Source organism: Paramormyrops kingsleyae, chromosome 9 (assembly GCF_048594095.1).
Source record: "Paramormyrops kingsleyae isolate MSU_618 chromosome 9, PKINGS_0.4, whole genome shotgun sequence".
NCBI classification, from domain to species: Eukaryota; Metazoa; Chordata; class Actinopteri; order Osteoglossiformes; family Mormyridae; genus Paramormyrops; species Paramormyrops kingsleyae.
Window position 1 is genome coordinate 31,400,018 of NC_132805.1, and position 25,185 is coordinate 31,425,202.

A 25,185-nucleotide genomic window follows, 5' to 3' on the forward strand; every position below is an offset into this window, starting at 1 on the left:
GTGACAGAGTGGCACGGGCATGGTGGACTTCAGACTCAAAGATAAACTGATTTTATATTGTGTGGCGAGCTAGCGTGACTGCACTTGTTTTACGATTCTTCTCTTTGAATGAATCCCAAAGATAAGACCGATTGCTTGTCAGATTTGTGATGTTGTAGATAAGAGGAAAAACAAGACTGAAACAACAAAAAAATGTCATTTACAGTCAAAGAAAATGTTTAAAGCTGTTTATTTAGCTATCCATCCACCCATCCATCCATCCATCATCCAGCATTTATCTCTTGCCGGGTCGTGGGAGCAGCAGTCTAAGCAGGGATGCCCAGACCTCCCTCTCCCCAGCCACCTCCTCCAGCTCCTCCAGGGAGAGATATAATCTCTCCAGCATGTCCTGGGTCTGGCTTGGGGCCTCATTCCGGTTGGATACATGAACTGATGTTCAGTGCAGAGCCCGTATCCACTCAGTCGAAGAGTGAACTCCAACGTCTTGGCGCCGAATCAGTGGGCTATGAGTAGACTCTTACCTATCCAGTGCCTCTCACCAAGGATGACTCCACAGTAGAACAGAGTCCAGCTCCGCTCCAGGAGTGATTGAGGTAAATCGCTGAAGCTGCACGATGTTTTCATGAACGTCACAAGGTAGCTTGTGTGTTCCTTATTACAGTATGAGCCATTGTATTTAACCTGATTTTTTTTATATAGTATTCTTTATGACTGTCTGCAAGTTGGACGTTTTTAACACAGGAACTGCCTGTATATTTGCTCAGCTTAACATGTAATAAGAATTTCTTCTGTTCTCTAAAATGTCACTCATATCTAGTTGGACGTCTAGAAGAACACAGCTTCAGTTCCCGAAGCTCTCCTCAAGGGCAGCCCAGCCATTCCACATATACCTCAAATTTCATTTCAAGCTCACTTTTATAAATGAATTAAATTAATTTTAAAAAGTCAATGAGGTACTGACTAGCCATACGAGGTGTCCTAGTGGGCGAGTCAATAAATGGACGCATTTGATGGTTACTTCAAATTCTTGACATTAGGAGAGGTTTTGATTTGGCTAAACTGACACACTTCGACAGCCATATAATCATAGTTTCACACCAGCATGAAGATCACTTCGACACATTGGTGAACCCGTGGTGTCATTCTGGCAGATAGGAAGGTGACTGGGCGCTGGTTTCCCACTATAGACGTGAAATCTTCCCTAACTTCTGCATAGATCATAATAGTGGGATAGCTAAGCCATCGGATTTCCTGTTTTCTCAGGACCTGCTGTGTTTCTTCTTACTTATTTGCACTACATCCCTAACTGGGCTCCGTTGGGATCTGGCTGTTAGTGTCCCTCAGAGAGACGGCAGGCTCAGTGAGACCAGTATCCGGACAGCATGGTTTGTATTTGGTGTAGCTGCTCTGTTTATTTTAGCAGTTTGACTAGGGAGGGGCTTAAAATTCTCGCAACATGTTTCCTATCAGTGTGACACGTCCCAGGTCGTTCCAGAATTTTATAGATTGTTCCAGGTCATTCCGTGAGTTCTTAGAAAGCTTTTCAGCTACTGGCTGTATTCTGTGTGGATTGTACCATGGCGTCCTGCAGTTCTGAGTAGGGTTACCAGTTAGAAGATGGACGGAGGAATTCAAATCGTGCTAAATTTTTCTCTTTATCTAATGTCACGAGGCTTGAAGAGAACCTTGGTGTTGCTTCATGAAGGAAGGTTTCTCAGTTTTTGCATTTTTCATGGGGTGTGGACCAGTTAAATCTGGGCACTGGGTGTTCTTTTTTGGCAGGTAGGTTAAAAAAATAAGCGAGAGTAGGAAGAAATATTTCTGCGAAGGGTGGGATGGTGAAGTGGGAGCTTGCAGGTCCAGGTCCAGCTGGTTACATGCTAAAAGTCTGATGGAAAAGCATGTAGTTACGTTCATGTCGTGTTCCTGTGCCTCTGTGGAGCAGTCAGTGAGTGTGTTGATAGGCATCTTTGTAAGTGAGATTTTCAATTCGACTTTAGTCTGCCCACACATACATATATGTATGTAACATACACGTATGTAACAGTTTTATTACCTTGTTACCAATGTTTTCCAACCCGGTCCTCGGGGTTGGAAAAACACATTTTTGCTCCCTCCCAGCTCCCATCAAAATTGTGGACTCTCTGGGAGGGAGCAAAAACGTGCACTATGTGTGGGTCCCCGTCTGTAGAGTTTTGCAAACTCCCCCAACACTTTTCAGGTAGCGAAGTTTAGGTGTATAATGGAATAATACAGATTTGCTGTATGATTTCTTGCACGAGCGTGAGTGTCATGCCAGATGCATGACAGTTGGCGACCCGCTTCATGCCACTTCAAAGGAAACATCTCCAGCCTTTGTTTCTGCTCCCTGTCCTGTCCAGTGATTCACTGCAGGACATGCCGGCCTTTTGGCAGCCAGGTAGCTGCAGCCAGTCACAGGTAGCTGCTACTAAGAGGCGCTAACAGAACCATAGACGCTGAAGACAATGTTGACGCGCTAAGTGTCGCTAATCTTATTCTCTGTGTATCCCGGTCTGATCTGACTCTGTCAATCAGAAAGGTCATTTTTAATCTCAGTGTGCTGTGAGTCATGCTGGGGGGGGTGATTAGTCATGTTTCAGCCCTGAACTGAAAAAAGGTGAAATTAGGTGCAGCAGGAAGGCCCTTCTCTTAGCAAACGGCCTCTGAGCGAGTCCCTGCAGGACTGCTGCTGTCGCTGTGCCTTATCGCAACGCGTGACTGTCCTTATGGTTGGTGAATTCCCGAGAGATATACAGCCATCGGCTTCCTCAGGAAGTTACTCTTCCCCCCAGATTTTCAATTTCAGCAGCTTTCTCAGAGAGGTATACTTCTACATTTTTAAAGACTTTTCTGAATGCGGTTGATTAGTGCGGATAGGAATCAAAATAGCTACCTAAGATGTTGCTTGCGTAATGCATGCTCGTCGGTGGAAATGAAGGCAGTATGCATCTGTGCATTTCTTTTAGGGTAGTTCTCTTTTGAGATAACGCCCCCACCCCCAATAGAGGGTAACCCTTGAAAGTGAATAAAATTCATTGAAACCATGACAGAAAAACGTCCTATTTTCTTAAAAATATGCTAAATGAAACCGAAAAGAAGAAGTTGCCAGAAAAATTTGAACGTGCACGCGCTTGTGCACTTGTGCGCTTGTGCGTGTGTCTGTCAGTGTGTGTATGTCGGAAATTAGCAGCACCCCTTCTGCCCCCAGTATCCATGACACCCTGTGACCCCACCCACCTCTCTCTCTCCTCCAGTCAGCCCCTCCAAGGAGATCAGGGTGGTGTCGGCGGTGCGGAGGAGCAGCCTGAGCAGCAGCTGTGGGAGTAGCGGGTACTACAGCAGCAGCCCCACCCTCAGCAGCAGCCCCCCCGTGCTGTGCAATCCCAAGTCAGGTGAGGAGCAAAGGAGGCCCCCCAGGGCCGCCACGCTGCTGGAGAAATCGAAGGGAGTCCTTAAACCAGTGTTTTCCAACCCGGCCCTCGGGGACCCGCAGACGCTCCACATTTTTGCTCCCTCCCAGCTCCCATCAGAATTGTGGACTCTCTGGGAGGGAGCAAAAACGTGCACTGTGTGTGGGGCCCCGTCGACCGGGTTGAGAAACACTGCTGTGGGATGATTGTTGAGCAATTTGGTGGTTTCTGAGTATCACTCAGTGCTCCTGAGTTACGTGTTACGACATCGGGATGGAGAGGTCAGCACTGTGTCACGCTGACTCTCCACTGAAGCGATAAGCCCCTCCCTGGTCTCCGGACTGGCGCAGTATTCTAAGGGGCTGCCAGTCCCAGAGGGTTTGGTGGGGGGGGGGGGGGGGGGTTGATTAATTTCCATATATAAACTAAAAATATCACATATATTTTGAAACCACGCCTGATTTACAACCCCTGACGTCGCCGCATCCTGAGCGCATGAAAACAACAAATGGAAATGGCGAAACTTATTAAATCTGGCCAATTGATCCTGGCCATAAAACATGGATCGATTCAAGGTTAACCGCCAGACCCCCCCTCCCTGACTGGCTAGTTTTACGACCCCAGGAGCTAGCAATAGTAAGTAAAAGTTAGCAAAGAACTTAGTAAGCAGGTAGCAATCAAGCATTGATGTTGACAGTGTTTTCCTGTTAGTCATGTGTAATCTACAACGACGTTGTACCGGTCACGGTCATCGAAAGGCTGGGAGCATCTACTCTTGAGGGACCTGAGCGCACAAAGGAATAGGTAGGGAGGAAATTCAGGCTCCCCACCATAACGGGAAACAAAAAAGGTCAACAAATATGAAGGCAAGCAAAGAATCCAAAAAATACTGCTGATGTTACACTGGAGTTGTGCGGGACACTGGATCGAAGGGGCATCTTTGTGCTGTGTTTTGGGTGACTGCTTAGGATGTATGCCGTATTTAATAGCGCTGTACATTCGCATGGCTCTGCCAGTCGCCCCCCTTCTTCTGGGGAGGCCTTTGTCTGCTTGTGGGCTGGGATTCTTTGCCACACTGGGGCCCCAGAGCGGGACAGAAAATGGTGGTTATTGTGCCTTGGGGCTGGTGGGCACGCCCCCCCCCACCCTCTGTAAGATGGCATCAGGTTGTAAGTGGGGTTAGCCTGTGATGTCGACGTCTCGAGAGACCCCCCCACCCCCACCCCCCAGTGTGTCAGAGGGGGCAGAAAGCCCAAGCTCATCGGCGAGATCTGATCCACCGGCCGCGTGGTTTCGTTTGCAGTGACGAAGACGTTGTTGGTGCAACCCGACCCCCCCCGTGGAGGAGCGGGTTAGATCATCCCTCGTTAATTACACTGTTACAAATGTCCAGGGTTGGCCGGGTGGAGATCTGTGCACTTTGTGCTGTGTGACCTTTGTTCCATTACCCTCCAAGTGGCTCTGCCAAGTCTCTCAGTGAGGTTGATTCTTTACATTTTCCTCTAACGCTCTTGCTAGTGAAAAATATTCAGGAGGGAGAAAAACGCTCGAGACGTTTCCAGTAAGAGGCAGCGTAGCGAGGGGTACAGAGTGGTTCCGTTTCGCTGCCTGGGCTATAAAAGTATTAGCTGTAGTATTTCAAAACCTGGGTAAACAAAAGCACCTAATGCGCACAAAGTGCATTTTACAGATTTCGCACATTAACTTGAGACAGGTCTTAAATTGTTAGTCCTGACAGTCGATCATTAATGTGTCATATACTCCACATAAATCAGTTTAACATGAAGAGAACAGCAGTGTTTTTCCAGCTCCAGTCAGTATATGTACACTCGCTTAATTAAAAATCAAACCGCATTAGTTAAGTGTGTTACGGACACATCTGGTAGTAAGTCACGTGGTTTGGGACAGAGTGGAGTAATGAAAAATGTCTGTGAGTAACCGTCACACTCAGGGCTTGTAGCAGCGTCATGAGCTGGCAGGACTGTGGGGAGCTGAAGGGCCCCCCCCCACAAATGAATGGGTGGGAAGGGCAGTGGCTGCGGCCAAAACGGACACCCCATTCCCGGGGGGAACAGACAGGCTGTTCTGTGCCGGGGGACGTGCTTAGCCGGGGGGCGGGGGCGGGCGTCTGCCCTGGGCCCCTTCCTTACTTAGCTGGGGGGGGTTGGCTTCTCTGGCAGTAGAGCTATTTTGTGGGCTCTCTCTCTCTCTCTCTCTCTCTCACACACACACACACACACACACACACACACACACACATGCATACAAACCATACCAGTCAAAAGTTTGGACACACCCACCCATAGGAAGGTTTATTTGTACTCTTCTCTACATTTTACAATAAAGACATATATAGACATAAAAAACTATAAAATAACATGTATGGAATCAGGCACTGACCGAAAAAACATTCAATAAAAATAATAATAATAATTTATTCGGAGGGGGGGCAGCCTGTGTGGTTTGAGACTGAAAAGGTTGTTGGAGAGAGTGATCCCACCATTGAGGCACTGAGCAAGGCCCTTAATCCTCATTTACTAAATGAAACCGCAAGAAATGGCTAAATCAACAGGCCGCATGTATTTGGGCCTTGACACGTCCTGTGACACCGTTGCAGTGCACATTCATGTGTGTTTCATGCAAGGCTGCGCTGCAGGGAAGATGAGCACGGCAAACACGTCTCACTTACCGAAAACGTCGAGGCATTGTGCATAAACAAACTACGGACACTTAGGAAATTAAACTATATATTTTTCTGTCAGTGTATTTGACTGGGCCGGACCTTGGGATTAGTCTTAGGGAAAAATACAGTGACTAGGTGAGAGCTGGCAGAAAACCAGACGTGCCATGGTGCAGACCGTAATCCGCAGACCTGCACTGCAAACAGCCTAATAGATCACTGGGCTTATTTGCTGCCAATGTTGAATTGAGAGTTTATTGTACTAAGGCATAACTAACTGGAACCAAAAGACAGTCCATATATGGTTATTGAAATAAAAATTTGCACCCAAATATGATTGTTAATGTGATTTAAAATAAAGTGTAGAAATATATGTCTTCCTTCACTGGTAGTAGCTTAAAAAAATTCCTGAATTTGCAATTTTGCCAGTTTCTGCAAAAATTTCCATGCAAAAAGCATGTAGAAATTTTGAGTTGAGCTGCTGCGAAAGCCACCATTTTTGGCCACGACAATCACACAAGAACACGGCGAAATCCCAAAGGCGGGTGCTAAAGATGCTATATTAATATCAGCTATCAGCATATTAATATCAGAAGATATCTTTTAAATAAAGTGTGCAGAGCTGTAAGTTCTGAAGAATTCCAGGAAGGGTTGGGGACGGGTTCAGGAACCTGCTGGTGTCATAACCAGAGGGGGGTGCAGGTTTAAACCTCAGGAAGGGTCCGTAATACCCTTTACCCGTAGTACTGAAGCTGAACTCCTCCAGTAAGGATAGTCAGATGTTTAAATGCAGGCCTATGAAGCCCCAGCGACTTGTACGTTTGGCTGCAGGCCAGCCCGGGGACGGTAGTATATTTTCAGCCCCTTTATGACATGAAGAACAAGAAGGTGTGGAGTGGTCTGGATACGTTCATGTTTACACTGGTAACCAGTATAAGCTCAAATGTTTTTTTTCTCACCGTGTACTTTAGTTCAACAGTGGGAGTATACAGGTTATCGTACCTCATTCTGCTATTAGGACAATTTCTTAAATAATTCCAAAATAAACTGTTTTATCCGGTACTTGTCTCTTTGAATGGATGGAGGATGTGAGACTCCCAGGATATGAGCTTTTTTTAGCTGTCTTTCTGAAGCCAGATAGATTGCTTGTCTCTTCTTATGTTTAATTGGACTTTCTAAATAATATTTATGGTTCCTGCCTGTAGACCAGTGATGGCTACAGATTATTTTCAAGGGAGGTGCACAGAGGGGGCGACAGTAAATTGGTGGTGCTGTGTCTCTGCAATTCTTGGAACAACTAGAATTATAGGTAGGTCACATACATGCCTTTGGAATAATGCTGTTCTGTGTTCTGTAATTGACACCACTCTGAGCTAATGAAAATTGAGGACACATCCAGGGGGCCAATCAGATTTCAATCAGATTTCTGGGGGGCAGTACCAGAAATCCCCATTGGCTGCTTCACTTCTGTGGATACCACTCATCTAATTTGAATTTGGTTATAAATGTGGGTAGCCATTGGCTGCACTTCTCTGCGTTGGACTCAGTCTTTCTGAAAGAGGCCATTCTTCTAAATAATTAGATTTCATCTGATTTTTTAAAATTAAATTAAGAAATACCTCTGTTAAACTGACCATTGGTTTAGCAGAATTTTGAAAACTTCAGTTTGAACCATTAAGTTTGAACTTAAAGAATCTTCCCCCATAATCCTGAGCTGGATAAACAGTTGGAAGATGGATGGATAGATGGATGGATGCTAGACGGATTGATGGATGGATAAAGACTCTTTCTCTGTTTCCTGAATAAATATATTTTTGTAATTAATATTTATCCACCCATCTTCCAAACATGCTCATCCTGTAACAGGTTGCAGTGAGCCTGGAAACTTTCCCAAGAAACGCAAGGGGCAAGGTAGGGGACACCCTGGACGGAACGGGAGGGCAGTCTGCCACACGGTGATCACAGACTGCAGTCTGCCGTTGGCCTGTGGGAAGAAACCCGCGAACATGAAGGAAACCTGAAGCGCACGGGAAAAACATGCCATCTCACACAGGGCGGGGCGGGACTGACACGCACACGTGACCGTGGGTGTGTGTAGCTGCGGTTCTGCTGCTGTTTGACATGCGGCTTTTCAGTTTCGTGTCTTTCAGTGTCTTGCATTGATTGATGTGCTGCATTATTGGTAAACAGAGCCCTAAAGCGTGTGATTTATACTGCAGGCCAGTAACCATCAGCGTTTCAGTTATTCTTCTGACAAAGACGATGACCGTGATGTCCGTCTTCGCAGCCCGGCGACGTGAATGACGCTAAAAGTCCCTCTTTCATTACTATCCAGCCGCGCTATTCAGACTGTCATCTCAGCTTTAATGGCAACACTGTGGCTTTCTGTGTGTGTGTCCCCCCCCCGCCCCCTGCCCGCAGTGCTGAAGAGGAGAGTCAGCCCCGAGGAGCTGCAGACCCCCGGGGGCCCCTACATAAAGAAGACATTCACGGTATGTTTCCCGCGGGCCGCACTCCTTTTAGACACAAAGAGGGCTTTAAGGTGGCCGGGAGCTGCGCCGCCGCAATACGCCTGCAGGGGGCGCTAACGTATCCGGTGCTAAATGAAGGGACAGATGAAGAAACTGGAACCGTTTTGCTAATCGGGCCTGTTGGCAGGTTCAAAAATAATAGTCTGTGTTGCTGGGTTAGGAAGGGCGCTATTTAAAAATAAAGTTAACTGTTTGCTTGCTCATGTTAAAAGCTTATATTGGAATGATTCCACCCCGCATGTCAGTCCATCACCCTCCGTCGACACATTTCTACGCTCATTTCTTCTCCCTGGTTGTTTGCACTGCCTGGTTTTTAACGTCATCCCGTGTTAATGCTTGACTTTATCACGTTTATTGTGTTTGCTTCTGTCTCTGTCATCTGATGCATCGGTGTTTTTTTTTTATTTCGACGTTTTTATCTGTTTATTTGGTTTGTACAGCACTTTGGCGCAGCCGTATAAATAAGCAAGACTCGACTTGGCGTGACTTAAGAGAGGGAGGCCAAAAAGCGCACGGGAGGGGGGGGGGGGGGTGCGTCTATAAATGCAGCTTTTTGAAGCGCAGATGTGGAGCCTGAGCCCGCATAAGTGGGGCACTATGGTGTGCGGCAAACTCACGGCCCAACGAGGTGCCCTAAGGAGGCGGGGCATGTCGGGGGCGGGGCAGATCGGGGGCGGGGCATGTCGGGGGCGGGGCATGTCGGGGGCGGGGCAGGTCAGGGGTGGGGCATGTCCTATCTCCAGCCTTTTCTCTCCATAATTCTGGAATGTGCTGTTACCAGTCAAGCACAACAATCTACTCGATCCGCTTCAGTTTGGCCTTCGCCCTCTCCACAGCACCTAAACTGCCTTACCCGAAGTCCTCGGTGATCTTTTAACATCTGCTGACTTGTGATCCACAGCATCATTCTCCCAAGACTCTGTGACCTGTTCATTTAGGGTAACTTCCCTGGACTGGTTCTCATAGTACTTGCCGGAAAAGAAATAATTTTTTTGTCACTCCCAGGGTGCCCCACGGTTAAGTCCTCATCCTGATCCTCATCCTATGCCTTTTCCACCTTGCCCTCATTTTTTGACAGTTCCCTTTCATACACAGTGAAAAAGGAACTATGCTGTTAAAATGTGATAATCCATCCATCCATCCATCCGTCCATCCATCCATCTTACTTCTCCATGTATCCAGAAAAGGATCACGGTGACCCTGAAGCTCCAGTTTCCTGTGACCGTCATAATATGTGGTAGACATGGAGATAACTGGGCACTGTGGAGGAGGTGACTGGTTCAGTAGGTTAGGCCTCTGTGCCTGTGATCGGAAGGTGGTTTGTTTGAATGCCATGCTGGCCAGACCAGTCACGTCTCTACTGAGCCCTTAAGCAAGGCCCTTAACCCCCCCTCCCTAAAAAAAAAAGGTTCAGGGGTACTGAACAGATGGATAGATGGCCGTCCTTTGTGTATGTATGTCTCAAAGGAGCAATATCTGATATGCAGAAAGAACCATTCCACTGTACCTGTACTCATACTTGTACAAATGCAAAGTAAAGATTAATTTTATTAAAAAGAAAAACCATTGGAGATCATCGCTGACCTTGCTCCCCCCCTCGCCTCCCCCCTGTGTTCCTGTCTCTCAGATCGTTGGTGACGCCGTCGGCTGGGGCTTTGTGGTCCGGGGCAGCAAGCCCTGCCACATTCAGGCGGTAGACCCCAGCGGCCCAGCGGCAGCGGCAGGAATGAAGGTACCGGGGATTGTGGGATTGCAGACGTGACAGCCAGGCTTTATGGGTAATACGGCTTCGTGCAGCACGATTGCAGAAGTTTGGCTTGTTGTTGTTACTTATCCTGCTGATTCAGAGATGCTTTTTGCATATGTGCAGACAAATGATAGATTGACTTAAATTACGACTAAATCCCGAATGTTCCATTAGTATTACGCTCAGACTATATGAGAAACCTTGGGAATTTGGGTTTTTTAAAGCTTCACAAAGGAGACCTATATGATTTTTCCACACTGTTGCTAATGCCTACTTTGTGATGGTTGTCACGCTCGTCGGACTGAAACGGGTATGTTTTCTGGAGCGGTCTGTGGTCTCCCTGACACAGGATCGGCTGTGATTTGTTTTCGAGGGATCAAACCTCGTCTGGGGGAAGCTCTGTTTTGTTCACTAGTCCTAGTGTTTGGTTGCTGCTGAAAACAGAAAGTATTTCCTGCCGCACCTAAAGTCATAAACGTCCTGTATGTATCGTACGGTGTGTTCTTATGGATGGGATTAAATGCGGCCTAGTTGTTATTGGAGGTGCGTGCCTAACAGCCGCTGGGTTTATCTGCTCTGCTCATCTTCACGGCCACGTCCAGCAGCTGTTTACACGTGGTGATGTGCAGGCAGGGCAGCGTGGGATGTGTTAGCGGGGTACAGTAGCGTCTCATGTTCTCGCAAACATCCTCTCAGGTGCTGTTAGCAGGATTAGTGACGCACGCGGCGTCCTGCCGGGAATCGTTCCCGATCGCCGCCCTGCCTCAGGCGCAATCTGCCTGCCTGCATGCCGCCCCGCTGCGGCGGCTTTCCCACCAATCGCAACATTTCCTTCTTAACGCATTTATGGATTCTCACCTCCATTAAATGAATTCCTCACATAGCCATGTGATCATGGGAAATATAGAAATTAGCATTCACTATTGGGAAACATGGAAATTAGCACTCACTATTAGGAAACATGGAAATTAGCACTCACTATTAGGAAACATGGAAATTAGCACTCACTCTTGGGCAACATGGAAATTAGCATTCACTATTAGGAAACATGGAAATTAGCACTCACTATTGGGCAACATGGAAATTAACATTCACTATTCGGAAACATGGAACTCAGCATTCACTATTTACCTTTTTTTAAATTCCACTGTGCACATGTCCGCCCCAGGCTCTGTTTGACAGCAGCTTCCCCCAGGAGATCACACGGACAGTTTGTGCGTTAGTTACTGGGGTTTGGCTGCACATTAATGTTGCTTGTCAACAGCTGAGAAGGAGAGGAATTTAATTAAACCAGGACTATATTGTCTCCTTTGATAATGACCAAATGTGCAGTTTGGTATCCCAGAAAGTCTTTTGTTGGACAGCTCTGTCCTGTCAGTACCTGAGGTAGATCCCAGGAGCCTCTAGCCGTTGACAAGAGACAGATATATACGGGTTGGATTATAACATCCTTTAGTGGCACTTGTGTTACTGGGTAACAGTGATATAAACGAGTCCAAGCTCGCAGGTCAGGCTGCTAACCTGTCACGTTTAGGATGAAATATTGCTGGGTAAACATTACGAATGATTTCTACCAAATGCTGCTGTGCAAAAAAAACTGCTGACCAAATGCGTAAGGAAACATGTTCAGCTTCAGCAGCAGCCGGAAGCACAAGGAAGGCATTTTTAGCAGATTCTGGGTGTATTGCGCTGCATAGAGCCAGGAGGCCGCTGAGAGGGTTCAGGTCTCTCCGTCACAGTCCTGCTCTCCACCACACTTTGCTTTCTGCCTCGCTCCCGTTCTCCGCTGCACTCCCCGCTCTCTGCCGTCTCACTCCTGCTCTCCACCGCACTCAGCTCTCCGCTGCGCTCCCCGCTTTCTGCCTTGCTCTGTTCTCCAGCTCACTCCACGCTCTGCTCTTCGCTGTGTTCCCGCTCTCTGCTGCGTTCCTCACTTTCCACCTTGCTCTGCTCTTCACCCGCACTCCCCACTTTCCACCACGCTTCCCACTTTCCACCATGCTCCCCACTTTCCACCATGCTCCCCACTTTCCACCACGCTTCCCACTTTCCACCATGCTCCCCACTTTCCACCACGCTCCCCACTTTCCACCACGCTCCTCACTTTCCACCACGCTCCCCACTTTCCACCATGCTCCCCACTTTCCGCCTCACTTTGCTCTCTACTACGCTCCCGCTTTTTGCCTCATTCCCACTCTCCACCTCGCTTCTGTTCTCCGTCGGGCTTCTTGATCTCCCCCTCATTCTGCTCTCCGCCGCGCTCCCGCTCTTCACTGTGCTCCCCACTTTCTGCCTCGCTCTGCTCTCCACCATGCTCCTGTTCTCCATGGCCTGTCAGTAGCGAGGCTGTCCTGCGCAGAACGTCTGTGCAGAGACTTTTTGAGGGACAGGTGCTGAAAGGTACCTTTAAAGCTCACGCACAAGTTTACATTAAACATTTTGGGCAAAACAGCCAGGTGCTCGGGCACCTTCCAGCCCCCACCTTCTGCACGCGTCCATTTCCCAGACAAGTTGAAACCTAGCGGCCCCCACCTGCAAACCAGTTTCTCCTTTGCCTTGACGACACAGTGTCTCTAGACATGTTTTCCTGCCGCAACTTTCTGACTCTCTGTGCCCCCGCCCTTGATGTGAGTGGCAGATGTCTCCATGAGCCTGAACCTGAACCCATCATTGGAATATCAACCCCCCCACTGCCAACACGGTGTGACGACTTTAGACCGGATTGCGCTAAGTGGCTCCTTTAGCAGATTAGCTCACATGCATTTTAAAATATACAGCTATAGCTGTTTAATACTAATTGTCATACACCGGGTAGCCGTATATCTACCTCCGTAAACTTTGTCCTTTAGCCATTTAATTATGCAACACTAGCTGCAGGGATGCAGCAAAGGTTAAATCACAATAGTAACCACTGCAAAAGGATTCTTGGTCTGAGATCCCAGCAGGGAATCTGCAGTTGGATTTCTGTGCATTATTGCTACACAAATAGTCTCTGTAGTTATTGGCAGTAGTTATACAAAATGCTACTTTAAATGTTTCTGAATGTCCCTAAAATGTTTTTAACGTTTCAGAACACTGGCGTATTAAAATTGCGGCCAGCAAGTATTCACAGGCAGTTTCCCCTTTAAACATTTCCCCACCCCTTTAAAATTCCCATTTGTTGGTAGAAGTTGGCCTGTAAGCTTTGGCCACGAGCCAAGATAATCAGGCAGCCAGATTTCGATATAATTACAGTAATTTGTAATCCCTACTTGTAGCAGTGTGGGACAGTTATGCAGTGAGGAATTGCGGCATGTGTGGAATATTTATTTGTTGTCCAAAGCGCTGATGTACTTAATCATCTTGGGGTAATTAGATGTTTATTTGTGGTGAAATGCAGCCAGTGTAAATGCCCCCCCCCCCCCTTTTTTTTTTTTTACCTCCCAAGGTCTGTCAGTTTGTCGTGTCAGTCAACGGGCTGAATGTTCTCTCCCTGGACTATCGGACAGTCAGCAACCTGATCCTGACCGGACCGCGCACCATCGTCATGGAGGTCATGGAAGATACGGAATACTGAGCCGACCATCCAGGCTCCACTGTCTCTGCCCCCCCCCCCCCCGAGGGCAGGACTGAGGGACGCGTCCACAGACCCCTACGGTCAACATCAGCTCACACCCCATCTTAGGTTTCACCACTGGAGGCCCCATCTCCCCCGAATTCAGGGCGGTCATCAGACCGGCGCCCCCCTGTGGGGGACGTATGCATAGCAGACAGAGCGTCGTTCTGCCGTGGCATGTGTATGCAGTGATTGTGTAAAGTCATGTGATCTGCCTGTGAAACAGGGAACATGGCGAAAAAAACTGTTGTTGCTAAGGAACTAACTGAAAACCCAGAACTAATTATAAGGTATACAATGTATAGTGCTATTTAACGTTTTAGGGACATCTCTGTCAACACCTCTGCTGACACCTCTGTCAAAGTAGAGTAAGAAGAAGCCCATAATATTATTGGATGTCAGAAGGGAATAATGCAAAGCCAATAACGATTGCACAGAAATGTGTGTCGCAGAGATTAAGATTAAGATTAACTTTATTGATCCCCTGGGGGAAATTCTGGTTCATGCAGCAGTAAATCTATTGCAAACATGCATATAGTATCAAACAGACAGGGTACAGAGATGGTGCACATAGTGCAAACAATGTAAAGAGAGATGTTTCCGGAAAGGTGTGGTGGTCGTCACTGTGCCGTTTCCGTCCGGTCTGTTCTGAAACAGGCACGCCGGTATGATGGAGTCCGACACGCCGCAGACAGGCCTTTCAGATGCAGCCTGAAACGAGGCCCAGCGAGGCCCCATGCTGAAGATCCTATCTCAGCATGGAATTATAACCATGTGATAGGACCAGTTCGGAAGCAAGGCTGTGAAAAGCCCATTGTCTTTTCTGAGGGACCGAAGAGGGTGCAGTGAGACGTAGGGGGGCAGTCTGATGTGAAGGTGCCACTGTCAATTGTCATGGACCCCCCCAGGCCTCGTGTAATGTTAGCTGTCAAGGCAGGAAGATGACTGGCAGTGTGGCAATTCCTGCAGCCTGCGATGCGAATCTGCAAACGCGGCGAGGCTAAATGCGACTGGCTAACTCGGAGAGGGATTTTAACCTTTGCAAGTAACACAACGAAATTCGCTAGATGGTTATAGTGCCCCCTCCTGTTCACACCAGAACCATCTTCTCGCTTACCTTTTAGAGCGCAGCTTTTTGCTGAAATTTGGTAGAGCAGGTAGTGCGTTAATACGTTCTTATGTTTCACGTTGGCAATAGTTATGGAAATTTACAGGGCGAAATGTTAAAGGCGAATCAGTCATGCAGCGTGATTAATGTTGATTGTATGTATTTTGTTGGAAAAAAAGCTAGAAATGTACTTAGTTCGAGCATGGATGCATATTATACATTCAAATATTACTAAATATGAAGCGTAAGAGTGATATTTGTATATATTAATGCTTATGTGGATGTACTGTGTAAACCTTGCTGACACTAAGCACTTATAAATTTATCAATCAGCGATGATTTTCAAAATCACTCCTGAGTTTTTTTCCTCCGCGCACAATACTGTACTGTAACTGTACTGTAACTAATGATGCACCGACTTCTTAGTCTGGCCTTGACCAAAAAATAGGGAAGGTCTTTACACTATGATTAAAGTTGCAAATGTTCGTTTTAGGTATGCACGCCTCATTTAAGCAGTCATTTAATAAATATTTACTTTGCCAAAAAAAGACTAAAGCTTTGCTACACTGATAGTTATCGTAGCAGTAGCAGTAGTAAAGATGAGAGCTAATGCTTTTAACCCTGAGTTTCATGTCCAACATCACTGCAGAACATCATAGTAGTAATTAGTAATATCATTAGTAATACCATCGTTAACTGTAGTAATACCATCAGTAGTAGTTGGTAGTACTGGAGGTACTGAAGATGTATTCAAATAGTCTTTTTTTTTAGATTTACGTAACAATTCAAAATGGGTTAGGGTGACGTTTTGCTTGACATATCAGTTTTTATACCTGGTCTCTGTCTTTTTTTACACGGCTGCTGAATACAAAATAATGAAAATGTCTGGTTGGATAGAAGGTGGCACGCAGGTCCATCCTTTCACAATAAACTGCTCTAAATGTGGTGTAAGAGTACTGCCCGTCTTGGCATTGTTCTGGGTACCTTACTGGTTCCAGTAATAATTAAAAGGGAATTGCAGGTGTCCCATTAATGCCTACTATCCATCATATCGTGATCATATCAAATATTCACAGTTTAGGTGAAACAAGTGACAAAGCAGCACGGATGACAATCTGACGCCCTTTAGTCTTCAGTAATATTTGTACACGGGTTAAAATCCTTTGAATGATCGCAACAGGTTTCCTTCACGTGAGTATCAATGCATACATTTGTATAACTAAACAATATAAATGTTTTTCCTGATATGTCTACATTTAATCTGATATTGTACTTTACTGATCTTTCTGGGGTGCAGTATATTACAATGTTTGGATCTCACTGATTTGTGATAATGAAAGAAATATATTCCACGTCTTGAATTTCATGTTACATGTGTTTTTTGATTTCCATTCAAAATCCCATTTTAAATCGCAAATTTCAACCCCTTTTTCTCGTCTCTGGTAGCGGTCTGGTTGTTGTGTGTAACATTTTGTTAGCTGACGAAATGTTTCTTTTTAATGTTTTGTCACTGGATTTGGATTTTGTACTTTTTAAAAATCTTGAGTGAATTTCAGTGAGGCATTTGTTAAAAACAACGGCCTTGAGGAAAATTTCAAAATTTCAAATCATCCTCTTTACAACGAGTCAGACTTTGCATACAATTTAAAGCTCCTGTTAGACAATCAGTATTTAGAGGTATCACAGTTCGGTATTCTGACGACAAGATGACTACTAGATATCTGTCGTGAATCTTTCATGAGCCCACGGAAGGCATGTAGCACTTACCTTGTTAAAACACTTGTGTACAGGAATACAATTTGTATTATTGAAGGACAAATGTGTAAGGCTTCTTTAAGTTTCTTACAACGTGTTGACAATGCAGACATGTTAAGGTGCAGCTGTACTGTATTCAGCTATGAAGTCATTCATGCTTAGAGTTCATTGTTAGGTGTTAGATGTGGTTATGATTCATAACTGCTCATTATTACTCTTGCAAATAAACTCAGCATTTAAATTTCTTTTTATTCCTTATGACATTATAATGCGAGTATTGGTAATAATGAGTGTTGCAGGGGGTCTTTGGGCTGCGCTGTTGCATTGCATGTCCAGGGTTGGAATTGCAGCCCTGCCCAGTGTGTGCAGACTGCATGTCCTTCCTGTATTGCGCGGGTTTACTTTCCAGAAGGAAAGACGTCCAGTTAGACCAACTAGCTTTGCGAAATTGTTAGTCGTGTATAATTATGTGTGTATGTGTTTCTTGTGATGGAATGCCCCCCATCACACTTTTTTTTGTCTGAGCTGAAGTCAAGAAGCCTAACCGTCTAACACTCCTGCTGGTGAGGTTCCTGCAACTGCCCACCTCTCTGTCATGTTCCTTGTTTTTGAGAAAGAATTTTTCAGAAAGTGTGGGATGCTTCAGCTAACTGTATAGAGTAGGGGAGGGGTGGCCAGTCATATCCAGAAGGGGTACTGTTTGCTTGTTGTTCCTGCAGCTCCCTAATTAGAGCACTGACTGGCTGAAGAGTCCTCACACCTGGGTTTGAACAGCTGACCTAAAGGTTATCCCAAAAACCTGCATACACACCGGCCCTTTGCAGATAAAATTGGCTACCCCTGCCATAGACAATTTACTACCAATTAATGATATTGCCAGACTATGTCTCACGGGTAAGCTCTTGCTGTAGGACAAGCCATTCATGAAGGTTACAGTAACTTCAGTCAGTCAGTTGGCCGCTCTGGGTCCCCACTCACCAGAGTCTCCACAAGGTGGCAGTGTTGTATAATATATATACTTCATCACGTATTGTCTTCCACCAATTCTGGCTATATTTGTATTTTTTAACGAAATGTGAAACTTTGAAATATTAAGTGGAACAATAACCTGCTATCTGTTTTAAGCAAAGGCCCAGCACAGTCCAACACTTGCTGAATGATTTCCATTAAATAAACTAACTTTGGTTATACCTCCTAAGACGGCGGTGTTGCTGGGAGGGGAACTGTCACGGTTTCATTAAGAGTAAGTGTGGGGAAACGGGGCCCCTTTGTCATGCCTGTTGATCCAATGTGGATATGCAGCCCACTGGTCTAACTCTCCAGAAATCCGGGCCCCTTGGATCGCTGCGCTGGGTGGGAGTTGGCGGGTTCGTGGAGTATTTTGTGAGCCCCTTCAGACTCGCTTTTTGGAGCAGGAATTTCAGGCCTGGAGCTTCGTCCCTACCATAATTCCTGGGGCTCAACCGAGGAATTACGATGCAGAGCGGGAAAGCCCGACTGCACCCGTCTGCAATCTCTCCATCCTCCCCCGGGATCAATTACCCGTGTCGGATGTGTTTCCATGTGCGGGGGGGAAAGCGTCCCGCACATCGACAGCTCCTACATCGAGGCGATGAGATTTACTGCGAACAAAAGGACACTTTATTTTTATTTTATTCCTGTATTTCGTTGTGCACATGGTTGTATTCCTGCGTTTCAATGTGTTGGCGTAAAACTAGCGGAACAGCTGGTACAAAGACAGGAAGAGTCTCGGCAGAGAGGAATAATTCACAAAAGCATGTTATCTCCAACGGAGAGAAATCAAATAATATAACAACAAAAAATAAATTACATCCGCCGACTTAATACGTCTCAGCCGTTTAGTACTGCTTGGCTTACGACGAGAGATGGAGTATTCAGGATGTATTAACATTTATTTACATTTTTCGCAAGATAAGGCGCTGTTAAGGGTTTTGTGCCATCGCCCCGGCAGCCGGTTCTGTGTAAATTCTGCATAATTGAAGTGTCAGGTTTAAGATTTATGGCACCGGATCACTTCTGCATTTACCTTGTTTAAATTTAGTTTTACTATAAGGCAGTTTAGCAGTTTGGGCATCGGAGCCCAACAAGTGCACGCATGTGTTCTCTGGGAGCCTGTTAGATCTTTATCAAACTTTCCATAACCTCTCTCTCTCTCTCTTTCCATATTGTGAGTTTCTCTCAGGGGTGTAGGGACAGCACAGGCAAGGCAGGTAATTTCCTGCCCCCCCCCCCCCCCCCCCCCCCCGAGCTGGACCCATCACATAGTACAATGCAATGACAAATCTGCTTTACTTGTGGATTCTGTTTTTCACAGTAAAGTGAAAATAAAGGAATTATGTTTATTAATTTATCTTCGTTTAGACTCCACGCTAAAATAATGGTAATAAATTTGACCATTTGGGCCAGGATGCATTGGGGGGTCCCATAGAGTTTTTCCTCTAGGGCCCCCATATCCATAGACTCCCCCCTGGTTTCTCTCTCAGAAACCTGGCCCCCACATTCGCCCCATCAGGCTCCAGGTCGACGTTGGCCAGCAGCTCAGGGTGCTGGACCGCTGCTGATTTTCCTGCTCTCTCTCTGTTTTTTCCCCTCTCTTTCTTCGTTCTGTAATCATCCTCACATATGCTGCCCAGATACATCCTTCCGCCTGCCGCTGTCTGTTTTATATTTTATGTTTTGGTAATGGAAATCATAAATCGTTACGGGAGACTTTTGCACACAGATCAGATCACGCCGTGGATTTAAAAAAATCCAACAGCCACCCCTCTCGCCTCACTTCCCCAGCAAACTGCTTAAGGTGGAAAATGGCAGGAGGGAACGACGGTAATATTTAAATGAAGTCATTGTAATGCAATGCCCTTGACAGCTGTTATTGACTCTTAACATGTCAGTGTGGTGGAAAGGTTGGCCCCAGGATGAGCCTTGTGCAAGACAGCTCGAGATATATGGCCTCCAAGAGGGATTGTGGCCCTTGTTATAGCGTGAGCGAACAGGGAAGGAGACAGTGCAAGATGACTGCTTTTTTTCCCCTGGTCCTCATGTCCACAGGATGAGGTCTGCCAGGGGTCCCACAGACCCCACAGGGGTCCTCACGTGCATTTCAGATCATAGAAAGGAGAAGAACAGAGGGTAGAGCTTTAAGCAAGGATCCCATGGGCCACCGTCCTGAAGATGCCTCTCCCACCCACAACTGCGCCAAGCCAGCTGAACCAGACTGCTGGAATCACTTGGTGCTTATCACTCTGGGGTAGACCTGGCGACAATCCCCAATAGGTTCACAGCCCATGGGCGGTCGCTGAAAGGTTCCAAACCCAACTCCATCTGAAGTATTGATCTGAAGTTATACATGCCTATAGTTACAGCATGCATGCTTAATAGGCTAAAGGGGCTCATTTCAGATTGAGAGCTTGTTTGGTAGCTTGGGGCTCCTGAAATGTGTCTGTGGAGCTGATTATGAAAAACGAAGACATATCAGAAATCTCTTGGCTTTGGATCGGCGCCACGGGCTACAGATGCTAGCCTCGGGTGAACCTGGTAGATGAGCAGCAGAAAGTTTCAGCTTGAAACTAGCCCTGCCACATGTCCAACTTACCGCCAACGCCGTAACCTCCTCCTTAAAGACCAGAACGCCCAACGGATGTTTCTATAGATACGGAGCTATGGTGAGCTTTGCAGGACATTTGTCTGGTGTCATCAGTTCGTGTTCTGAATGAGCCGACAGAGATGCTCATGAAGGTTCCCATCCTGAAAGAATCAGCGTGACCTAATTGCTTACTTTCCGTCAGTCCACACTTCAGTGTTGACATGGCATTTTAAAAATATTCATACACGACAAGGGTTTGTTCAAGTTTAGGATAACATAACATCACAGCTCTGACCAGCTGCATATTACAAACCTTTTGCTAATACTACGTTTACATTTGGGGGGGGGGAGCATAGACACTGATTATTCTGGAATTTCTCATTGGGCGAGGCTTCATCATTCTGTAATGAGCTGTTTATGCAGACTGTAAGGAAATGGCTTTGCATAACATCTGCAAACTCACAAAGTAATTCAATAGTTTTCTCATAAGAAAAAAAAACGCAATGTTTCACTGACAACATCACAGCCTTCGACACCACAAATAGGAAACCATGTTCCCAGGGGGGGGGCTAGATATTTTGCCCCCCCCAACCCAAACTTATTCAATTGTGTTCCAAACGTTTTCTCTCACTCTACGCCGGTCCTGCATGTCCATGTCATTTTTAAAAAGACCTCAGACAATTACAAAAATAAAAATTAAAAATCCCATTTCATTTTACCTGCTCACGCCTACAACCGACAGCATCCTGGGGATGGTTTGCAGTTTCGATAAGAAGCGTCGTGCGGACTGTTGGGAAACACAAACGGAAAAACTACGTACGAGCGCAAGGCTACAAGGCAAAAACCAAAAACAAGTTTCTGGCAAATCGAAATTCAGAATGACCTTGAATTGCTCACCCAGCGTCCTAGATGCACCATATGGGTAGGATCAGGGGACTCAGGATGAACTCCGAGGGGCTACTGTATATGTTTATTACGGGTTCAGGACTCCAGTTCATCCAGAGTGCAGATCAGGCACCAGTGGAGTGCTGGTGGGGGACGACGACAAGTCTCCTAGTGTCACGGGGGGAGTTAAGGCCACAGGCAGCACAGCGGGCAGCGACCTGAGCTGTCAACCAATCGCATTTCTTATTTGTGCAGTTTCGAGGAACCCAGCTGTTAAACCCGGAGTGAATAATTTAATCGGAATCCAACAAATTATATATATCCTAACTATGGAAAATGAATGAAGGAATGAATATTCTGACGTTTAAATTGCAAAGGAAAAAAAAACTTGGAAATGAAATATAAATAGTAATAAATTTAGGGTCTTTGTACATGACTGACTGCTACTGCTTACCTCAGTGAACACCGCAGCATATCAATGTCTAATAACATATTCCTGGGGAATTCTGTGCATTACCCATCAAGCCCTGAAGTGCAGGCCAGCCTCTGGGTATGTATTTATTATTTTCTCAGACCTGGGTCATTTTTAGTCAACACGTGGCAAGAAAAAATAGATCAGATTAGGGGACTGTGTCGTGAGTCATGAAAAATGAACGCCCAATAGCATGCTGCACTAGCATGGAATAGCTAGAGAACTGAGCGATTTTTTCCCAAATGTCTGTAATTTTACTCTTGGGTGCATTTCAAGTGCTGGGGTTATTTAGTCCACGTTGTGGTAAACTTTTAAACCACAGAAAAACTATTTATTTAATGGTTCGAATTCAGCAAATGCCGTGCCGATCTAGCAGGACTGAACTGAAAAAATTTGCTAAATCTGAACATAATAATGGTGCCTGTTTGCATACGGGCAATGACCACGGAGCAAAGAACTAATGTTCTGTTCTGCCCCAGAACTATATTGTAGACCTGCTGTTTTTGTGGAGGCAACATGAAAGCTTGTTATGGGATCGCATCTTGTTTCGTTACGGTCCAAGACAAACCTGTGGGAAATCATTGCTGGACGTGTTCCTGCTCCCCGCGACAAATACCTGTTTTGTCATCATTGTTTTCCTTTCACGGAGAGCTGCTCCCGTTAACTAGCTGTATAGAAACAGCTGAGGCTTCATTTAAAAAACTGCGTACATATGAAAGGGATATGGTATGCCGTAGACTGATGTCTGGCCAAATCCCAAACAACTCATGCAAGTGAAGAAAAAAAAGAAACATCAATCCATCCATCCAGCCATCCATCCATTTAAAAAATATTATTTCATCATCATTTTGGCCACAGGGGGAGCCAATCACAGGTAGCATAGGGCATAAGGCTGCATGGGATACACTCAGGACTGGATGCCGGTAAATGACATTAAATGATGAATTAAGGATTTAAATAACTACTGTTTTTTAATCATTCTGCCTAGAACTTCTTTTAAACTTTATATTTAGAAGAAGGAATATATCAATACAGAACTGCCCCACCCTACGCCTACAATGAAAGTCAATCAGGCCAGTCGTTCATCCTCGACGTAATAAATGTCAACACATCCTGCGTTTTTCACCTCGCAAAATCCCGCGGGTCTAAAGTGCTTGAGAGCCGTCCGGGTTCCCCCCCCCGTGAATCGATGTGTGCCATCTATGAAATACACCTTGATCCCTTCACCGCGCATAATTGGGTGGAGGGGGGGTAAAAGAAATTGTCCTCCCCGCCGAACCGCTTTTAATACCTCATAAGGGGAATAAAAAAAGTTCGACATCGCCGAGGAGGTTCAGGATGAGGTGAAGGTGAGGGGAGGTGGAAAATGTGGCCAAGGATGTGAGCTGCGCGTATTGGGAGTCGGATGGCAAAGTGTTACAGGGGGCTTGGAGGGGACCGAGGAGACCTGCAAAAGCATGCAAGGGACATCGAACCTCGTATTTCAAACGATTTCAGATGGATCTGGTCATTTGCCTAACTCATATGCGCAATAATATTACTGGAAGTCTATATAGCAAAATAAGCAGGTGAGTATCAACAAACAGAAATTAAAATTACCGCTGAAATCCGAGTGAATTTTACAGCCGGTGCGGCGGATTTCACGGCGAGAACTGAAATAAAATAGCATATGTACCTGTTTCAAAAAAATGTAAGCATCGTAATATGAGCATATAAAAGCAACAGCTGGCCAAAGAAACCTCTTCTGGCAAACGAGTGGAAAATGGGTGCCCCGAAGACATTTAAATTTTACCTTAATCTTCCCCAGCCCGTCCCATCTCTTGCAATTGGTCGCCCATGAGTTTTTTTTCTCCCACTTTGGGATGACAGGAGGTGAGGGATTGAATAGCCGGAGGGATGGCTGAATAGCGGCGGAAGAAACACCCACATTCGGCTCCAGTGTCGCCGAGCGGTGCAGGAGCGGCGGAGAGAAGCGGCAGGACGCGGTCACTCTCTTGGACCTTGGGAGAGGAGACATAACTTCGCAAATACATGACCTGACAGGTATGATATTGCATTATTTTGTAAAATATTGTATTGTAAAATTTTGTGGATGCGTTTGTTTGTTTGTTTTTTTGTAGGATGCAATTGATTACGATTAATTGACTGCAAAAAAAGTATCGTAAATATTGAAGTCAATATTACTGTATCTGGAAAGTTACGCGAGCAGCTTTCAAATTCCCATGATGATATCGCATAGATCTTTTGAAAGGGGGTTAATGTAAGAAAGATGTGATTTCCTGCCAGTGTTTTCGAGGAAATTTAAATGAAGCCTGGTTTGCTATCAGCGTTTCTTATCATTATCTGCCACAAATCTTGGGTGAACCGAGTCAAAAATACCGCCCAAAGTTAAATCAGCACATGGCCATATAAAACAAAATACGATTAAATATTGTACATGTAAGCAAAATTATATATATACCCCTGAATTATATTCGTCACTCGAACTTCACCCAAAACACAACGTTATTATGGAGACAGGTTGCGCCTTGAAATGAATGCTTGACTGTGAGATGTTCAGTTGATGATTTATATTTAATGTATAAATCATTATATTGTGATTTTTTTTTACTTTTCTCCGTTCAGGGTTACAGCTGGGAGTTCACCCCTAAATTTTCTGTAAATCTGATCGCCGCCCGTATTGTATCAGCATGTGGCTTTTGCTGGTGGCACAATACCATCCGATATAATAGGGCAGTCATCGTGATCGGAATGACAAAGCTGGCGAGCACACAGCCCTGTGAAGTTAATTTACCATTATGTGCTACGCATGAGGAAAAATAGATGGCAAATAAATATGATCGCGTTTCATTTAGACTAATTGTTACCGGCAATATTCGGCTGAACCCCAATATTTCGTGCGTTTTACAAAAAAGATATTTTTGCCCCGCAACTAGCTAAGCGAGCATAGCTGCAAGTTTATACACTTCAATTAAATTTTTCATTCAAATAGCCTACATCCTGTATGTCGCCGAGAAAAATCCACCTGTTAAATTCAGTGCGGAGTTATAGTAGATATTGCTGGTTTTATTATTTTAAATATATATTTTAAGCATTTTTATAAGTGCTTCTGTATATATTTATCAGATATGTTGAGATATAAGTAGATATAAACGTATAGAGAGAGCTCAGGTTTTTGGATGCGCTTTACCTTTACGAAAATAGCCTAAAAGTTTACGTAGGCCGTGGCTGAGAAAGGCTTCAGGAAATCTTAACATCGAATTCATTCAAAACACTTAAAGCGTTCATTTTGAGATAAATCAGTACAAATTATTATATAAGAATATAATTGAATAAATGTAAATGAGCTTCTGCGTCACATGTATTCTGCCAGAGGT

General features: G+C 45.5%; 2 protein-coding genes across 8 annotated transcripts in view; both read left to right on the top strand.

Moving 5' to 3' along the window:
- The window catches only part of deptor (DEP domain containing MTOR-interacting protein), a 43,154-nt gene extending 26,062 nt beyond the window's left edge, over window positions 1-17,092 (top strand). For all 4 annotated transcript variants that reach the window (XM_023813728.2, XM_023813736.2, XM_023813754.2 and 1 more), the window contains exons 7-10: window positions 3,276-3,413; window positions 8,533-8,603; window positions 10,270-10,374; window positions 13,817-17,092. In XM_023813728.2, coding sequence (XP_023669496.1) covers window positions 3,276-3,413; window positions 8,533-8,603; window positions 10,270-10,374; window positions 13,817-13,945 — 443 coding nt within the window. In that variant the 3' untranslated portion in view covers window positions 13,946-17,092. The remainder of the gene's footprint in view (window positions 1-3,275; window positions 3,414-8,532; window positions 8,604-10,269; window positions 10,375-13,816) is intronic.
- Window positions 17,093-23,193: 6,101 nt separating this feature from the next.
- The window catches only part of col14a1a (collagen, type XIV, alpha 1a), a 76,759-nt gene continuing 74,767 nt past the window's right edge, over window positions 23,194-25,185 (top strand). For 2 of the 4 annotated variants that reach the window (XM_023812251.2, XM_023812276.2), the window contains exons 1-2: window positions 23,194-23,376; window positions 23,678-23,851. The gene's annotated coding sequence lies outside the window, so the exon portion shown is untranslated. Of the gene's footprint in view, window positions 23,377-23,671; window positions 23,852-25,185 lie in introns of those variants that run through there. The other 2 variants (XM_023812270.2, XM_023812261.2) reach the window with 2 other exon arrangements.